The sequence below is a fragment of the Bipolaris sorokiniana genome (genome assembly GCF_000338995.1).
Source record: "Bipolaris sorokiniana ND90Pr unplaced genomic scaffold COCSAscaffold_13, whole genome shotgun sequence".
In the NCBI taxonomy this organism is placed as follows: Eukaryota; Fungi; Ascomycota; class Dothideomycetes; order Pleosporales; family Pleosporaceae; genus Bipolaris; species Bipolaris sorokiniana.
In genome coordinates this window covers 401,760-420,638 of record NW_006911907.1, presented here as the reverse complement: position 1 = coordinate 420,638, position 18,879 = coordinate 401,760, and the positions used below count along the sequence as shown (strand labels likewise).

The following is an 18,879-nucleotide window of genomic DNA, read 5'->3' as shown; positions in this document are numbered from 1 at the left end:
TAGAGAAAAAAATTCAACTCTTGAAAGGGGTTTTTTTTGAGTATGAGAATTGTGAAGATATGGGATAGTATTTAAATCAAAAAATTTGTTGTGGATGAAAACAAAAAAAGGTAGGTATCTCAAGAAAGGGGGGATATATATATATCCATGATTGATCATGGAAAAGAAAAAAAACCCCCAAGTTCCTCAGTTACGCCAACACACCAAAGACAAGGACTCCGTTCGTCATATCGTGAACCGCATTAGCCACATAAACACGCAAGCTGCAAAGACCAAGAACACATCAGTCTCCAACTCCCTATGCATCCTCCATCTCCTCATCCTCCTCCTTCTCCACACCCTCGCCATCATCCTCCTCATCCTGCGCAGCCAGTAAATCCTGCTCCTCACAGGACCTCTCAACCTCATCAGCGATAAACTGCTCGTACTCCTCGAGCGACTTTTGCACGTGCAGCTTGAAGCGCACAATGTCGTCGAGCATGCGCTCGATTTCCGTGTGGAGTTCCTCGCGGAGGGCGTTGGCGCGGAGTTGGAGTTGTTCGTATCTGAGAATGTTTGTCAGTCATACTCTGGCTTTGCAAGGGAAACTATGTATATGGAGGAGAAAAAAAAGGAAGAGAGAGAACGTACTCGATGTTAACGGCCATTTCGCGCTGAACCATCAATTGGACTGATTCACCGAGTCCGCTACGCATACGACCTAGTTCTTTCTCCATGCGCTCAATCTGAGCGTCGGACTGGCTCTTTTGCGTGTTTGTGATTTCACGCAGCTTCTCTAGCTCTTCTTCTGCTTGGGCGACGCGGTGGCCTAGGGCTTCGACTTCGGCTTGCTTGTCGTCCATGGCTTCTTTGATCTTGTCGAGGAGGTCGTGGTTGTTCATGTCGGCTTCTAGGGCTTGGTTACGGCGCTCGGCAATTTCCTTGCGGAGAGAGAGGATGTTGGCCTTTACGATGCCACGGAGATCGAGGTTCAGGAGGTGGGCGGGAGAGTATCCTGTCCCGGAGTCGTGAAGAAGACGGTCCGAGGCGTCTTGTGATGAGCTGCCCATTTGGGAGCCTGAAAAGTTGGGTGCGTCCGTTATAGTTAGGACGAGTTCGTATTCTTGGCCTTTTGCGTTGACGGCTGTTGAGGGAATGACGCCGATTTGATAGCCAAGGTTGTTGTAGCGCTCAATAGTCTGTTCGAGCTCGTCGAGCTTTCGCGAAGCGGCAATCTCCTTTTCAGCAACACGCTTCTTGGACTCTTCGAGGCGTGCTGATGTCGCCTGAAGAGAAGAGTCAAGACGGTCTCTTTCGTTTGCCATGCGGTCAATGTCCGCAATAGTCATGCCTCGGCCGTCAATGATGGCCTGAAGCTCTTGCTGCTCTTTCTCTGATGCCTCTAGTTCGGCCTCAATCTCTTCAATCGACTTTTCCAAGAAAGAGCATCGATCAGTGTACTTCTTGACCTTAGACTCCATTGAGTTGTTGTAGTTTTCAAACTTAACACGGTCCTCTTCCAAAATGCGTATCTGCTCCTCGAGCTTCTGTATCCGTGGGCCAGACTTTCCTAGCTCCTCTATTTGATCTTGCAAGTACTTGTGCTCGGCCTCTAGAAGATTGACTTGTTCGAGATGTTGAGCGTTTGCCGCATCAAACTTGGCAGCCATTGTCCTAATGTGAGGCTCCATGTGCTTCTTTTGTGCCTCTTCGTCGTCGTCATCGTCATCCGCTGATAACCAGGTGCTGTAAGCATCTGACAGGAAGTCGAAAATGATGCGATCTCCAGAGACGTCGAAACCTGACTCGAAGCACGCATCATCGTATGTACCAGCCTCGTATGCCTGCATGAGGCGTGCGAGTTGCATCATCCAATGAAGCAGTCCTAGGAATGTGTACCAGTTGTTACCGCCAACAGCTGCAATTTGTGACTTCATAATGGACTTTTCGAATGGGTACCGCATTTGTTTGAGCAACACAGGCACTTCTTGATCGATCGACTTCTGGAAGCGGTAGCTTGGGTCGATGCGGTTGTACAGCCATTGGAACATGCAGTTAAAGTCCTTCTGGGTCGGCGAAGTCATGGCTTTGTTGGAAAGAACATGTTTGGATTCCATCTCAAAGTTGTTATGTGTCAGGTACTCCATCAGCTCCTGTGCCATATGCGAGCGCGTGTTTGGATCCTTGAGTCGTCGTGGGTCCGCAGGAGGAACCGACGGCAAAGGTGCCGTCTGGAAGAAGGATTGCTTGACGCCTGATTGACTAGGTGCATGTGATGTCCGCGCTTTGAATACACTGCTTCTCCGTTGTGCACTTTGTTCAAAGGTAGGGCCTGAGGAGGATGCTGGTGTTTGGAAGATGGAAGCACCTGGCGCGAAACTCTTGCGCGCGCTGCTTGCTGCGAAATTACTAGTCGAGTTGCGATTTACTGACTGGAAGCCTTCGGCGAGATTTGTACCGGAAGAGGAGCGTTGAAAGAGCTGTTGGCTGGGTCGACCAGGCGCGAGGGACATTCTACTTCCGCTCTGCGATCGCGCATGGTTCGGAGGGAACTGATTAGGTTGCATGTTGTGTACAGAGCTCTGGCGCTTCATGGCGGAAGCTGGCATGGGAATGGCAGATACGTTGTTGTTGACGGGACCCAAAGTCTGCGTGTCGTGTTAGAGACGTCGAGGACGGAAGAAGGAAGATGCGACAAGAGGGGGCCACATCATAAACTTACCTGGCGGCGCACCGAGAACATACCCGGATCGGCCATGATTAGTATGAAAATGCAATTGTTTTGCGAACACCAGTCTCTTGACAGCTCAGTAAGCGAATACTGTGGTATACGGGTGCGATAGGGCTGGTGTTGATACACATACATGCAGTGTTTGTTGTGATCAAGGGTTTCGCGCTAACCATGCGTAGCAACGCGCGACGCCCGCGCCACGTGGGGTACCTTCCATTGTTTACATCGCATCTCCTATGTTGATTTGGAGGACATGGCTACGTCATGCTACATATCCTTTGTTGCCCAGTGCTTGTATGTCGGTTTGAACTAGATGTTCCAAACATGTTGTTATTCAATTTACCAGGTTCGGCGCGTATCTACTCGCCATTACAACCCAAACAGTGTCAACACAGATGGCATCAACCCAAACATCAGCCATCAACGACTCCTAGTGGGAAAAGTTGGTCTGCTGGAAGCCCAATTGGGCACATTTCGCAGAACCATCGTAGCCATACTGAGAGCACGTACCATGTGGATTCAACCACTGGGTTGAACCCCTTCAGGGGGGTTGGTAATGGGCTCCTCTACATGTGTTTATCGGCACGTTCTGCAGGGTACAAACCGGTTTGAGGTGTTGCGGCCCAACGAGCGGTAAACAGCGAGATGATCACTATTAGTTGCAAGATCCGTGACAGGCGTTTCCCTGAAGTGTAGGTTGGGATGATGGCAGATTGTAGTGTCAGGCACATCCCGGGGTCCTGTCATGCTCAGTAGTCTCGCCAAACTTGACTTCTCAACAGGCTCTCGCTCTTGAGTACGTGTAAGCGACTTGGTTTGTATTTCCTCACTAGTCAGCAGCCTGGTTAGGTAGAAGAGAATTAGTTTTGGGCCATCCTTGATTGTCTTGATCGTCAATGCCTGAACCAGCCCCCTAGTTTTCTATTATACCGAATTGCAGGCATAATCTCGAGGGGGTCCGGGCGTGAAACGGTCGAAGAGAACTGAATTGTCCTAGGGACCCAGGCAAGATTGTGTGTCGAAACAAGGCAGCAAGGGCTTCCAAACATGAGCTATGAACCACTTGGAAACAGATTGTTAGCGTTCCTCATTTTGCGATTCTGGGGTAGGGATAAGTCTAGCGTATCCGACTACCAGTCGATCTTTGAGAAAGTATCCTCTCACCAAGCAGAGTCAGATGATACACTGCTTTCCTGGTAGATTGCCTTGTGATCGCTCTCGTGACGAATCTTGGAGCTTCATATTCTTTGTCTTATCCGGTTCCCCCCAGACTTTTCTTGTCGGTACAACTGTAGATGAATCCGATCAAAAGCAAGTCACCAGGCCCTGGGCATAAGATCTAGACCCGGATTGCTTTTCGTTGCTTCCATGACATCGTTGACGGGAATGACAGATTCCACAAGTTTGGGTCGATCGCGATTGAGTGCTTATCTGGTCGTAGTCTGGACCCTCAATAGCAAATACGTCAAAGGCGTACGCAATACAAGGACTCTGCGCACAACTAACAAATGGCATGACAGCTGAGGTCCCAACATCATCTTTTTCTTCACCTTGAATAAGCATTGGCAATGCATTTGAAAGCACTTGCGCAGTGTGACGACATGCCGCTGCCAGTGTTTGCGTTGCGGGGGTTTGTTAAGCTTCAGACTGCACGAGTTTCTCGTACGATTCCTCCACAGTATGATACAGGTGATTAGCGTTGAGCAGAGAATTCATTTGTGAATGTTGGGAGCCAATGGTAAGACGATTGGTGCTTAGTGATGCATGAAGGTTGTCAGTTAGTCGCTCAGAAATCAACAAGGGTCGAGCAAGACGTCGTGAAGAATCGGGTAGCATAGGAATGTCAGCAATATGCATAGAAGAAATGACGGGTAATCCATGAAGGGAGAATGCGTCGAAGCATGCAGCGTGACGCAGTCGAAAGGTACGGTGCACGGTTGTAAAGAGCTAGTCATTGTTGGTGGAAGCAATAGGCCTTCGAGAAGATTACTGGAAGCGGAAGCATGGAAGCGGAAGCATGGAAGCGTGGCTTGCCGTTTCCCAGCCACCGGCTATACGAAGGCTGTGATCTGAGCGCCTGCCAAAAACAGTAATGTGATTGAGGATATTGACGCGGAAAAGGCGTGTGTCAATACGTCGGATGCGGAGGGGGCTGAGCAATACGTATACGCGAATGCCCTCGCTTCCACTGAAGGATGAGTAGGCGTGCCGTGTAAGTATATACGCAGTCGCGAAAATAGACGCTTTAAAGTAATATATTGACGCGGTATTGGAGTCGTCGTCGAGCGGTGGTGGCTTAGTCGCGCGGGGCTGGGCTCCATGCCGCATCTGGCAACTGGTCGACTCATAGTGTATCGACATGACACCGCGTACTATAGCAGCGTTGCGTTGCTACGGTGCCGCAGTGTGCATAGCGCGGACAGCCATATACTCGGCAATCGCGTAGTTTTGTCTAGGGTGGGACGAACACAGCGGTGAAGTGGATAGCGGATACGTGTCGTGGGCGTAGGCAGCACTCATGCGCTGCGTCGGAAAAGGTATGGGTAGCGACATGCGGAGGGGCCCATGGGTTGGGCTTGGCTCGTTTAGGATCGTTCGTCCTTGAAGTGGTGCGCCAGTGCAGTGGAAAGGGCGGAGCGGGGACAAGGTGTTGAAAGCGCACGGCCACGACGTCCCTGGTCGGTCCCTGGATCTGACTCTGATTCTGGCTCTGGCTCTGGCTCTGGCTCTGGTACGACACGGTGTAGTGTAGCAGCCTTTTGTTACGAGTCGATGCCCAGCGGCCGGTGAGAATGGCGACGCTGTCTCCTGTCGCAGTGCGCCCAAGGTGTGGAGAGGGCGAGTGACGTTGGACGGAAGCACGCAATCTCAAGATTTGCAATACAGTATGAGGAACAGTAATGTGTTTGGGAGTCTAGCGGTTCATGCAAGGCTTGCTAATTAGCGGCTTTGTCAGATGGCATTTTTCAGCACACATGACAAAGCCGACGACTCCACCAATCCCGCGCGCCCTACAGCAAGACGCTGGCAGCAGTGTTTGTAATCGGGGATTTGGATCTGCCATTGAGGATGAGTGTGCGATGAGCCTGGACCGTGTCGTAATGAGACGGTCAGAGGCGGAGATGCGTGTGAAAGAGTGGAAGCGAGTGGCAGATGAGTGCATGTGACGTGCATCGTGGCTTCTGGCAGCTACTAAGCACTGTAAGGGATACGCATACTATACGGACGAAAGTTGAATGGATAACCGGAACCCCGAGTACCTAGGCAGCTGGGCACTCTGGTAACCAAGGTTCTCTGCCTTTCCCGTACTCGTCGGCCGAGCAGTGCTTTTCCGCACCAACCGTGCCGGATAGGCGAGCCAAGGGCAGTCAGTCGCCGGTGTGGCTGGCCTGCCGAGATTGGCTGATATGAACGTGTACATGGTGGAGGCAGTACAAGAAACTTTGGGACAACAGTCGGGAGAGTAATGTCAGGACCGGCGCCGGCAGCAGACTCGGGCCCGACAGCCTTGCAACGCCCAACCGTCTAATAACAGTCGAATGAAGGGTGTAAGAGGCCCCGCAAGGAAGACACTGATGGGGGCCGCGTCGCGACAGCCACAGATCAAGGGCTGACCGCTCAGCCTGTGGGGAGGCCCGTGGCTTAGCCTTACGACAGCGCATCCTGGAACCACAGCCAGCAGGCAGCCTGGCAGGGCTCCATCTCGCCCAAGGCACCCTCTAGCAGGACAGCGCACAATGATCCCCCCCAAATACTGGCAGCAGGGTCTGTCCAAGGTGCGCGCAAGGCGAGGCGAAAGCGAACATGCCAAAAGCAAAAAAGCAGGCAGGCAGGCAGGCAGACAAACAGGGCGGACGAATAGATGATGCAATGCATGCCTCGAGTGGTGGTGAGTAAACGCCGACGGAGCAAAGAAACCTTGGACGACGGCGTTTAGCCAGGTCCATGTCCATGTCGACGACGTGCATCCACCACGCACTGCTCGGGCTCCGCGTGGTGACGGGCGAAAGTCTTTACGTCCGACGGAGACAGGCAGGGTATCGTAAGCCACGCTAGGACCCCTGTCGTGCAGTGTGAATCATCCTCTGCTAGCTCACCGCATCCGTCCTTGCGCTGAGCACTGCTCGGCCAAGAGCGGTGGAAACACGCCAATAGTCCCGCCCGCCCGTTATCCATCATGCTCATCCTCCATGCGTCAGGGAAACATAAGAAACACGCCCGCCCGCCCTCTGCTGCTTTTGGCCCTCCACTACCAGCTCCACCAAACCACAGTACAATAGTCTTGACATCACCTCGAGCAACTTTCGACATCGACATCGACATCGACACACTGCATCCATATCCCAGCCTCGCATCACCTTCCCCCAATCCGGCTACTGCACAACGGGTTCGTCATACCCCGGCCACTATCCAGTCACAACCAAACTGACTCACATTTTTTTTAGCCCTTCTTATACTTTGTGCCTACAACAACGCAGCCATGCCTTCCTCATCACACCTCCGCATCCAAACCTCCTTTGAGCCTTTCACGGCCGAGACCACTCGCTCCCACTTCGTCGCCTCACCACCAGCCAAGAAGCAAAAGATGTCTCTCACCCAGACCTACTATATTGCTGCCTCTGCCCGCTCCAAGCTCGGCAAGGAGGCATGCAGGGCCGACCACAACCTCCGCCTGCTCGTCGGACACGCAAACCTCCTCGACAGCCTCATGATTGAACTCCAAGACGCCGAACGCCAGCAAGAGCAGTGGTTCAACCAGACCATGGCAAAGGCCTCCAAGGCTGAGGAGCCCCGACACATCCAGTGGGCCGACGGCATTTCTGAGGAGCTCGACGACGACGACGACGAAGACGACTCCTCCATTTCCGACTCCGACTCTGACAACGAAGACGACTTTGACATGATCCCCATGCCTCGTCGCATCGCCGCAGCACCCGTACAAATCAGCACAATGGAGATTGACGAAGACGACTCGGAGGACGAGGATGACTTCTACGACGACATGGAGGACCACTCTGAGCTCGCTCTTACCCGTGTACCTTCGCAATCGCAATCACCACCCGAGCTCACATTCGAAGAGGAGTCAGACGACGAGTCACCACCAACATCGCCACCACAATCAACGCTCAACTTCTCAGACAAAGAGGGCATGCTCACGACCACATTCTACGACACCAAGCCCAAGCCACAATACCTGGAACACGACCAGCCTCTGTTCATGGACACCAGCTCTCCGCTCATCTCAAGTTATTAGGCCAGCACATGGACATGTTCCGACCTCATGATTTCCGATCCAGCATTTTTTAGCGAGCGAGTCATTTCAACAGCATAGCGTGGCATTGTCTTGGGCATGATATCCTTTCTTTTTTTTCTTTTTTTCTTGACATGTCTTTGTTTGTTTATTTGTGGGTATATTGGCATGGACCGCAGGGCGGTGAGAAGTGTCAACTAGGATATCGGGAAGTTACTACTCTACTCTGGAGCATTGGTACTATGGGAGGAGAGACATTTTGGGGTCTATTGGTATAGGCGGTTTGACATCTCCCAAGCAGATTGGTCGAGACTCCCGCCCTTAGCTAGAACATGAATCAAAGATCAGTCATCGTACTATTCTAAAAAACGATCTACACACATGCATCAGGTGACGGGTCTGCTATCTCTGTGCCATGCACGCTAGTCACACCACCTCATTCACACGCTTTGTTTGACATGCGAGGCTAGAAAAACTGTCGCACTGGGGCCAGCGGTGCAAAGGTTTGGGTTGACCGACTTTTGGCCAGTGCGGTAGACCCTGGCCCCTTGTGTCCGCGCATAGTCCTGTAGGCGGTGGCACCTGTGGATGTGGACAATAGGGCCAAGGCACGCGCCTCTGCCTCGTACCTATGGCTGAAAAGCGACTGCTGCCTCGTAACGCCTGCCTAATCAAAAGCCCTTTTCCGGTGAGCGCGCAACCTTAGGCAGCATTATTGTTTGTGGGCAGAATACAAAATTACCCGCACACATTCGTGTCCTCGCATATTTGACAATACATTGACTCACTGCAAGCGGACCCGCGTGTCTGCACTTGATGGCCAGGTGACGCGGAACACTGCCTTGAGCGAATATACTAGACCTACTAGCATGTGCAACAGCGCACGCCGCCGTTGATCGGATTAATTCGGCCAGGTCCCCAAGCATGGTTCTTTCGCGAGCATACGGGCGTAACCGTAGTCGTGGGGCACGGGATGGTCCAAGGGGGTTCGGACTCTTGAGTATTCCGGTCGGACCTCGATCGCTCGTCTCGATGTAGGAGGGTCGGCAGTCTGCATGGTCCGATCGGGCGAAACACGGGCCAGAGGGGGTGGGACGAGGCGGAGCGGAACTCCTGGGGTGCGATGATCCGTATCGCAAACATATGCCATCATCCATCATTCGTTTGCAGCTTCATCTGCGCGGCCCCGTGTTGCGCGCGATTCCGCTACTTTCAATCCCCACATTAGTCTGGGAATTACTACAAAGGGAAACACGAAAAAAAAGTCAATGTCGCTCAAGTTTCAGCGCTGATCTCGCCGCCCTTTTTTTTTTCTCTTCCCCGCGCTCTCCACAGCGGTACCCGCTCCGTTCTTCTATGCCACACATGTCGCGAAACAACAACGTGGCATGGGCGTCAAACGCGAGGCAGAGCAGAGGGATATGTTAATGAGACCAAAACAGGGCGGTGCGCGTTGCGCGGTCAAAGCAGGTTTCAACATGGCGTTTCGGCGTCTGTAGCGCTGTGTGTGTGTGTCCATGTGCAGCGGTGTAGCCTATGAGCCAGCGCAGTCAAGCTATGCATGCGATGCTACGTACCTACATATCCCCCTCCCTACACACATACTTACTACTGCCTCACCCACGGCTCAGATAGAGTAGAATGAACACCTGGCCGAATGCGCGCCAATCTCGCTATGCCCAGCAGCATAATGCAGGGCTCAAGTGAAGCGAAGACCCCCTTGACTCCATGTCCACAACAGCCTTTGTCGCTCTCCTTCTCATTTGCCCACCCCTATTCACTACTCGGTGTGAGTTGGCACTGTCTCGCGTCCGGCGGTCTCGACTCTACTCCTCATCAGCGAAAGAGCCCCTTTCTTCTCCATGCGGAGAAGATGCACTACCAATTAGGGAGCCTGGCGTACCAAACAAGGCAATGCTCTGCACCTCAGGCAGCCCCAATCTGACCATTACCTCAGCCATCGCCTTTGCCCCAACCCCCGTGGGCAGTGCTCAACCAAGCGATTCAATATCAACACTAAGACAGGCTGTCCCTTCTCTATGCCATGCCTCCCCTAAACGCCGCTACTCATCTTATACGCATCAACCTTACTAAGTATACTCATGCTGACTTACAAACCCTAGCAATTGATAGTAGAGGGCAGCCTTGCCACGCTCGGCACCATCGTCCACATCCACTGGGAAACCAGGATGACTAAGGTGTAGCTTGACGGCCTTGTCAGACCTCTTTGCATGATTGACGATTACCGTACGTAGCGTGCGGTGCCAGATGTCGCCTGTATGTAAGTATGTAGATCATCTGAGCCCCCCTCCACGGTGGGGTTGGTCTGGGCTCGCTTGCGCCCGGATTTAGCCCGGAGTAAAGAGAGTCGAAGAAAAACAAAAAGGTCACCGGCGATAACAAACAATATGCAAGATACTCGCGCCTCCACATCAGCAGACTCCCGTATATCCGTATCAATCTAACATACGCTCACTCACGCACATGGATGCATGTCTCACAGCCTCTTTAACACCATTTCTTCCTACTTACTTTCCTTATCCGCGTGTTTGCGCGCCCCATGGGCTCATGTCTAACTCCGACCTTTTCGTCCGTTCATCCCATCACATAGTACCACCGTGTCTCATTGTCATCACGGGGGGGGGAGGGGTTCTCGACCACCCCCAGCGTACAGATACATTTGTCTCGATAAGCAGACCATTTGACGCGACCATCACGCTTTTCATACGCATGCAAAAGAAATCGCAGGGGGTCTATGACACCACCACTTCTTTCCATAGGTCTCGCCTCGGTTTCCTCGGAAATGATGGCCCTTATCGCCACGAGAAAGAGAGAGAAAGAGACTTTCCCTATCTAGGGGATCGACGCCCTTTCCGCTTTCGATACGTCATGCGGTCGATCTTGTCTTCTCGTCTTATCGAGCTTGAGAGTGTGTGAGCTTGTTCCTCGTTCGGGCGAACACCCCCCCCCCGGTTCCGCCAATTCCCCCAACGGCTTTTTGCGGGTAAGGCTGTCAGGAATATCTTCATGTCACGTGCTCTACAACGCGTTTATCCGAGCTACATGATACCCTTCCCTTTTCCATATCTACTGTTCCGAGGCTAGACCCTTCTTTTTTTTCTTGCCGAATAACCTCATATACCCGTTGTTCTCGTGATTTGTGATTGTGGGTTTAGAACACGCTTTTTTGCTGGCCCGACCCGCACGTGTGTATGTGTCAGCCCAACCGAGGTTTGTTGTTGTTCATGTTCACGTGGGTTTTATTGTGCAGATGGATTTTTTTTTTCTACTAGTACTTACCCGTTCCCTGTCCCTTCGTACGAAGCGTACTCGCCCTGAAGCCGTTCCGAACTAGCTGCGGGTAGCTCCCAATCTCAAGTTGAAGAGAAAAAAAATCGAAGTTTTCTTCATGGACGCTAATGCATGGCATTCCCGCCTGTGGTGCATGTGGCCTTGATCCTGGTTTGCACCTTTTTGGCAACGGAAAAGCGCGAGTAATGCTAGAGTGGTGGTGGGGGTTTTTTTGTTTGCTTTCGCCGAGTGTGCCCGCATTTTTTTTCTTTGATTGTTGAAGGATGGAAAAGTTTTCCATGGCGCGGACTAAGGACTAAGTGTACGGCTAGAAGGCCGTTTGGGAACGTTGCTTGTGCCTTGGACGCGGATGTCACACCACTTTACTGTGTGTGTATGTTTTTTTCTTGGAACTACTAACGGCCGGAGGTTGGAGGCTGGAAAGGCTAGGTCACGCTTTTTTTTTCCCTCGTCGTTGCTCGCTTGAGATTCGGTATACAAGGTACTTCAAACCTCGGGCGTAAAAAAAAACATCATTGTTCTCGCAGGAGACTCGGGATATTTCGAGGCATTGAACCTCGGTGATAACATCCCTTCCCCTCTCCCTCTCCCCTTTCTAGCATATTCTCACACATGAAACATCGATATTTTGTGCCGTGGCTAAACGTACATGATACTGCAGCCCATCTACATGTGTGCTGTCAGTGGGGCGCATGTTTATTACCCGAAAAACAATCACGGCTACATGATCCATGGTGCCCACTCACCCCCCCCCCTCTCTCTCTCTCTCTCCCGGCTAATTGTATTTTTCTCATGCAAAGCGGAAAAGGAAAAGGGAAAAGGGAGGGAGCTAGTGGGATATATGCATGATATCTCGCGATGCCACACTGCTGGGTTGAAATAAGGTCAAGTGAAAAATTGGGATGAGACACACCGCTTGTAGTGTTCCGGTGAGTCGAGTGCTCGCTTTTTTTTTCTAGGGGCTGTAAGCGAGAAGAAAGGGGGGGTATAGATGTGGAAGTGACGGTGTAGCTGTGTTTTGCACTATTGATGAGTTGCTGTGCAGTCGGTGTGCGTATATGTGTCTTGATGAGATGATTACATGTACTTGGATGGAAAACAAAGGAGGGAGGTATGTGGGGAGTGATGGTCGATGTGGATGTGGGTTTGAATTGCTTTTTTTTCACGATTGCAAGGACGGGCTGCACTGTAGGATATAGACGTAATAATGAGGTATTGGCGATGTTAGAGAGATGGGGAGATGAGGCGGGATAAGTGGGGTGAGTATAGGAATTTGCGTGTATGACTTGTGTTGGTGTATGTGGGCTGTATGGTTATGTTACATATTGTCATTCCTTTCTTATTTTTCCTGTAAGAGGATACGGTAAGGCTTGTTTGCATGGTTTTACAAGTCTAAGTAGTGCTTTGTAAAGACATATAAAAGCCAAGTGATTTCAAAAAAGCTCTACTTTTGGTATTGGAGATGGACTGGCATAGTAGGGAGTTTCCATTTTTGGATAGCAGGGTGGGAATAGGTAACTGATATCGACGTTTTTCTCTCGCTGCTGGTCATAGTTAGGGTAGCTAGAGTAGCGAGGTTAAGTAGAGGAGTAGTAATTAGAGTAAAGGGGCAACTGAGGCAGCTAGGTGAGTGGGTAGCTAGAGTGATATGTAGCCTCAGCCTCAGCCTCTCTTGAGTGCTGTGTAACTATCAGAGCTATGCTATGATGTTAAGAACCTCTTTCTTTAGTTGGAATCAATAGGGTGATGGCGACTGAATTTTCTTTATTCGTATTGATAGTAGCGGTGGTTAGCGGTTATAGTACTAGGCAGATACCGTTAGTTAGGTGGTTCAGTCGGATTAATTGAAAGGGCCAGTAGTCGTGTGATTGAGCAGATAGAATGATACATAGCCAAAATTGCACACCTCCGCAGCGCTGTTCGCGGATTGTAAGCACAATATCGGAACCTCGGTACTGCTTGTCAAAATGTAGTTAACAACTCTCCATGTGAAGATATACTACACTGCTGAACGCCTTCTTGTTTCGCTTCTCTAATCTCGAATACACCACCCACAGCGTTCTTAGAAAGCAAAAGAAAAAAAAGACGGAGGAAGCTTTTTCGGCACCAATCCTCCAAAAAACCTGACACCCTTCCCTGTTCCAATCTCATGAAAGTACCTGGCATTTCCTTAAGGGAAAGAAACACAGCAGCAGACGCCACCTCCTCAGCCCTATAAACATAATCGTTAGTTTGTTTCTCTCTGAATGTTCGTTTTTCGTCACTCCAAGAAGAGGGGGAAAGGAGGGAATTAAATGTTGTTTCTTATCTGCTTCGCACCGGAGCAGCATCGAAGGTTAGAGCAAACAGTGGGGTCGTTTCCGCATGCACCATTTGCGGCGCACTGGCCAGTGAAGAGCGAGTTTTCAGCAACAATGCTGCCGGAAGCTGGGGCAACATAGGCAACAGAGAGAAGCCCGGTGGCGGCGAGGATGATGGAGCGGAGATGAATGGTTGCGTTTGGGTCAAAAGAGTATGTAGTCGTAAAGACGATTAGCGAAACTCGTTGGAAGAATATAAAAGAGTGTGATGGTTGTTGTTCGTGATGACGATGGTACAGCGGGAGGGTGACTGTTTATATATCTTTGAGCTTGTAGTACATACAACAGATTCAACTTCTGCTCTCTCATTGTAGATCGATATGGTCTCTCGGTCCAGTGTGGCTGTTCTTCGGTCTTCTAGGACAAACCTTAAGGAGTGGTCTTGGTACCTACTTAGTCAAGTGAGCAATTCGGCATGTCCCCGATTGGCAAATTTACATTGGATTTAAAAGTCTTGGTGCTCCGTCACTTCTGCTATGCATTCTTCTTTAGGCTCACTCTGTCCATCCATTTCTTAGCAGCAGCTCTCCAAGAGCTACTTTAGTAACCAGCTAAAGTAGCAGTACGATGGGTTGTTCTATCTCGCAAACATACTGAGATCATACAAGCCTTGCTGTCAAGTAACGCTGGGATCACCTGTCCGCCTTCATTGGTCCCGCGTCGCATCTTGACTGACCCAGTAGCATCAGTCGTCAGGGGCTGCGGTGATGTGCAACTATAGCGGCTCTTGGATTTGTTCGCCAATCTGAAGAATATATCACAACTACACAAGTCTTGGTATTCCCATGTCACCTATAAGCAATCATACTACAAACTAGCACGTCAACTTTGCTTCGGGCCGGCAGCACCGGCGCCAAGTAGCTACTGTGTTACATAACCAAGACGACTGTAAGGATGTATGGACGAATACAGAGGGCGCTTCCAAAAGTATTTACGAGCGCTACATCTATCAGCCCAATATCTTTTTAGCTAAGTAAATAGAGAAACTCCAACCTTAGCTACCTTTCTCTCTCTTTAGAATACTATGTAGGTTGCTTAAAGAAATATTAAAAATTAGCCAAGATCCGAAATAGAATACATATATTGCTACAGTAACACGTTTAACATTTCTTATACATAAACAAGTAGTGAAAAATAATAATAAATAAAGAGAGAGAGCTTGAGCTCTACAAGAGTGCTATTGCGGCGGTAGTACTGTAGAACTATAAGTAGACCCTTCTGTTAGTTTTTTTTGAAAGGGTCCTCTGTATGGAGTACATAAACATTTGTTACAGTAGTCTCGGTGTCTGAGTAGACCCCTATTAGCTTTTTTCGGCTCGGTGTGATGTCTCTTCGGGCCGCTCATATCAGCGCCTAGAACAATACATAGGTTAAGCAACCATAGGCCTGTTCGGTTCAGCTGCGTTTTTCGTCTGCTAAACCCAATCCTGGCTCCTTCTTGGAAAAAGAGCTGCAAAAAGCACAATTTTCAGTAGAATGTACTACTTTTAATCACCACCAGACTGCGCCCCGGTTTCTCAGTACAACGCTAGTAGAAAAAGCCCTAACTAGTGTAGTTTCAGCGTACCGCTTTCCCTTTTCTAGCAAAACAGAGTCTGTTGCATAACTATCACATATCTGGAATACGGTAATAAAATGGAGCTCTAACTAGACAGTCTTGTCCGTTTTCTACTACCCCAATCTGGATATGCCCCAGCTGTGAGACTAACCAGCACTTCTTGTCGAAGACCTAAACCCAAAAGGGCAATGGAATAGAGGCGAACATCAGAGGACTGAATAGGCCCTATAACGGTAACTCATGTCGATCTCATCTCAAGGCCAAGTGCGTACACGCAAGCTCAGGTGGCCCAGTGACTCTTGTATCTTTTGGCTAAGACTGCTGAGACCATCTTGCCTTGCCGAAGCAAAAAAGGCTTACGAGGCTAACTGGAAGGTTGGGAAGCATGAAATGGCCGTTGAGGCTCTTCAAACTGTGTGCTAATTCAGATAGGACCGTTGTAATATGTAGAAAGCTATGCAAGTGCTCTCTAGTATCGACCATGCAATACAGGCAGTGCCATATTACCACTTGAAGCACATGGAGTCACGTTGTAAAGAAAGTTTTAGCATCGTAGAGTGACTGCACAATTATCTGGTCATACCTGCCTCCTTCCATGGCTTACTGTACAATAATATCCCCCTCCTGTCTTACGTCACGACTACTCGCGCCAACCCACACTCCATATCGTCCCCTCTGCAGCTCCCACGCTTGAGCCTCAACATTCCAAATACTCAAATCACGTCTCTGAAGCTCAAAATCCACGACAGCGCTCTCGCCTGGCTTCAACAAGCCCACACGCTCGAAGCCCCTCAGTTGCTTCTGCGGCGCATTCGGAACACCAAGATACAATTGCGGTACCTCGTGTCCAGCTACTTTACCCGTGTTGGTGACATTGACGCTGACACGGTACAGCACATCCCATAGCTCTGGGTGGCCGCCCTGCACAATTGGCACCGAGGGAGATGGGAAGCGCGAGAGCGAAGTGTTTGGTGCTACCGACTCAATCGACAAATCGCCGTAAGAAAAGGTAGTGTACGACAGCCCAAAGCCGAATTCGTACAGTGGTGTGACGTTGCGCTTGTTGAAGTCACGGTAGTCGATATACAAACCTTCTGTAAAGTCTGATTGCAAAAAGGCCGGGATGGAAGGGTCGAAAGTCGAGTTGAGCAAGGCGCCGTAGTCAGATTCGGAGCGAGCGACAGTGTATGGCAATCGGCCACTGGGATTTACATCGCCGAGGAGTACATCGGCGATTGCGTTTCCGCTTTCTTGACCCGGGACACCAGCATATAGGATGGCAGTGACGTTGGGATGGTCGTACCATGCGTCAACCGTGCGGACACCAGCTGAGTGGATAACGACAATGGTGTTGGAGCAGTTTGTAGCTACGTTGTTAACAAGCTGGTCGCTGAAATCGTCGGTGAGAGATGTTCGATCAAAACTTTCGGATGCGTATGCGTTTATGAACACAAGGCATGCTTCGGCATTTGCGTAAACAGTGGGATTCACGCCCCAAAAATCCCAGCGAAGTGTTCCGCGGTTCGCAATTAACCGGTCTTGCAGCGCTTTGAACGGGCTGATCACGTATTGAGGTGTGCTAGAACCCGAGCCGCCTGCTGTTATCAATGTGCCGTTCAATGTGTTCCAGCCAAAGTTTTCTTCATAGCCACCGCCGAAACGCGAGGGGTTGTTCCAGGGCGAGGCCTTTACCTCTGCGTCATAGCCGTAGATGTTCAAGAAGCGGGGATTAATAAGGGGAAGGGTGTTGTTTACGTTCTTCACGAGAACGGTACCTGCGGCTCCAATTTCCCTAATCAAAGAGCCATGGTCCTCCGTTACGTCTACAATCTCGTGCTTCACATTGTACGGGTATACTTGGGGGTCGAAACCGGCCTCATCCTGGTTGAGATAGTAGTAGGCTGCCAGTAGTCGGGTGTTCATATCGTTGAACCTTTCAGCAGTAACCGATCCGTTGTTCACGGCATCGGTGAGATTCTTGCCCCAGAACTTGGCTACGGGCATCACTACGTCAAGTCCAGCATTTGCTGATGCGACACCCGCATGTTGTGCATCCCAATCGGAGACCTAAATGCATATGAGCACGCTTTTTGAGATTGTGCCTGGATCGGACATACCACGAATCCCTCGAACCCCAATTGAGTTTTCAATATTCCATTCAGCAGGGCTGAGTTTTGGCAGCCATATCTGAATGTGGGTATATAGAGTCAGCGGCTTTTCCCTACAGCATACAACATGAAATCTACTCACGAGTTATTGATCCTCTGGTAAGAGCACATTACAGAAACAGCACCTTCACGGAGAGCATCCATGAAGGGCCAAGCATACAACTCGTGTAGCGTGCGGTCGTCAACATTTGACGAAACGGCCTCGCCTTCGCTTCCAGGTCTACGTCTGTACTCCTGTTCTTGAGCAATCCAATGCTAATCAAGAAAATTAGTCTTGTATTTTCAATATTTTCAAAATGTTTTGGAAAATTTCCCACCTTTGGAGTCGCCATGACACCTGCTTCCTGGGTGCCTCTGGTGAGCAGACCACCCCCAACACCATTAAGATACGGATCAGCACCCATACCCTCCCAGTTCCTTCCACCTCTTACAACACGCCCAATAGGCCCAATAAAAGGGCCCAGCGCAATGTGGATACCTTTTCCTTTGAATTCTCGACCTAGGGCTTGGCCATATCGCAGCATAAGCCCTTTGTCGAACGTCGCTCCAAGATGAATGCCGGCAGGGAACGCCGATACAAATTCTTGGCCGCGAATACCAGCCGGAGCATCAGCGAAGCAGAGTTCAGGAATGTCAAGACGAGGCACTGCGCCCGTCTGTCCTACACATCGTCCCGTGACGCCGTGAGTCAAGTTTGACTGTTCTTCCTGCGTCAATTGCGCGACAACGGCTCTTGCACGAGCATATGCTGCGGCCCAAGCTTCGGATGTCGAACCATTGCCCTGGGCTGTACACTGTCAGCATTTCTTTCGACGCAGAAAAATGCAAATATACTCACGACTAGGATACACAGGCGGCGACAGCCCATATAGCGGGACTTCAGATTCATTGGTATACCCTTGGGCAGCCGAGAGACCCGGAAACAAAGCAATGGCCAAAGCCAAAGCGTCAGCGAACCTCATATTTGCAGACTTTATTGAAAACCCGTCTTGAGCGCTGATCAAAAAAGAGGTCACGTCCACGACGTCCCCTCAGCTACCTTAAATACTCACTCTAGAAAAACCGTTGACCTGCAATTCTTCTCCTCTTCCGGCCCTATTACTGATGTCATATCTGGGGAAAAACACGACGTAGTACCGGACCTCGTGACGAGAACCCATTCCTCCCAAAGCCATTGGACGGACTCAAAATCCGTCGTTCTCTCTTTCTCCGCATTGCTACCTTGGCAGGCAGGTTGTCCGGTGGAGACGCAAGAAAAAAAATACAAGGGCGGGCAAACAGGTTGGGGGAACGGATGCTATTTTGTCGGGGCAAAAGCGGAGAATGGGGGGGAAAGCACGGTGCGGATCGGGATAGTAGCTTCGCAGTAACAACCTTTCCCCCCTCCATATTTTATAATTGGACATCTGAAAAAAAAGAAATCGGGTTTAGATGGCTACTTGATAAGCATTTAGGTATAAGAAAAAGGTATGCTAAGGATATGTTTCAGATGCTTCTATACAGCTTCAACGAACTCTTTC

At 50.3% G+C, this 18,879-nt stretch overlaps 5 protein-coding genes across 5 annotated transcripts; 2 read left to right on the top strand and 3 right to left on the bottom strand.

Moving 5' to 3' along the window:
- Positions 1 to 28: 28 nt before the first annotated feature.
- COCSADRAFT_149145 (uncharacterized protein) lies at positions 29 to 2,816 on the bottom strand. The gene is made up of 3 exons (XM_007705065.1): positions 2,702 to 2,816; positions 631 to 2,627; positions 29 to 545 (listed from the first exon to the last, which is right to left on the bottom strand). Exons 1-3 carry the CDS (start codon positions 2,735 to 2,737, stop codon positions 299 to 301), a joined length of 2,280 nt encoding a protein of 759 aa, XP_007703255.1. The 5' UTR covers positions 2,738 to 2,816; the 3' UTR covers positions 29 to 298.
- A 2,784-nt stretch (positions 2,817 to 5,600) lies between these two features.
- Positions 5,601 to 5,993, bottom strand: COCSADRAFT_236940 (uncharacterized protein). Its single transcript, XM_007705064.1, has one exon. The coding sequence runs from the start codon at positions 5,871 to 5,873 to the stop codon at positions 5,625 to 5,627; it is 249 nt and encodes an 82-aa protein (XP_007703254.1). The 5' UTR covers positions 5,874 to 5,993; the 3' UTR covers positions 5,601 to 5,624.
- An 853-nt stretch (positions 5,994 to 6,846) lies between these two features.
- COCSADRAFT_39597 (uncharacterized protein) lies at positions 6,847 to 8,344 on the top strand. Its single transcript, XM_007704878.1, has 2 exons — positions 6,847 to 7,097; positions 7,156 to 8,344. The coding sequence occupies exon 2, from the start codon at positions 7,191 to 7,193 to the stop codon at positions 7,962 to 7,964; it is 774 nt and encodes a 257-aa protein (XP_007703068.1). The 5' UTR covers positions 6,847 to 7,097; positions 7,156 to 7,190; the 3' UTR covers positions 7,965 to 8,344.
- A 1,906-nt stretch (positions 8,345 to 10,250) lies between these two features.
- On the top strand, positions 10,251 to 11,074 carry COCSADRAFT_236915 (uncharacterized protein). Its single transcript, XM_007705063.1, has one exon. The coding sequence runs from the start codon at positions 10,446 to 10,448 to the stop codon at positions 10,896 to 10,898; it is 453 nt and encodes a 150-aa protein (XP_007703253.1). The 5' UTR covers positions 10,251 to 10,445; the 3' UTR covers positions 10,899 to 11,074.
- A 4,663-nt stretch (positions 11,075 to 15,737) lies between these two features.
- Positions 15,738 to 18,602, bottom strand: COCSADRAFT_149139 (glycoside hydrolase family 3 protein). Its single transcript, XM_007705062.1, has 5 exons — positions 18,198 to 18,602; positions 17,677 to 18,146; positions 17,442 to 17,614; positions 17,309 to 17,378; positions 15,738 to 17,258 (listed from the first exon to the last, which is right to left on the bottom strand). The coding sequence occupies exons 1-5, from the start codon at positions 18,319 to 18,321 to the stop codon at positions 15,792 to 15,794; spliced, it is 2,304 nt and encodes a 767-aa protein (XP_007703252.1). The 5' UTR covers positions 18,322 to 18,602; the 3' UTR covers positions 15,738 to 15,791.
- Between the last annotated feature and the right edge of the window lie 277 nt (positions 18,603 to 18,879).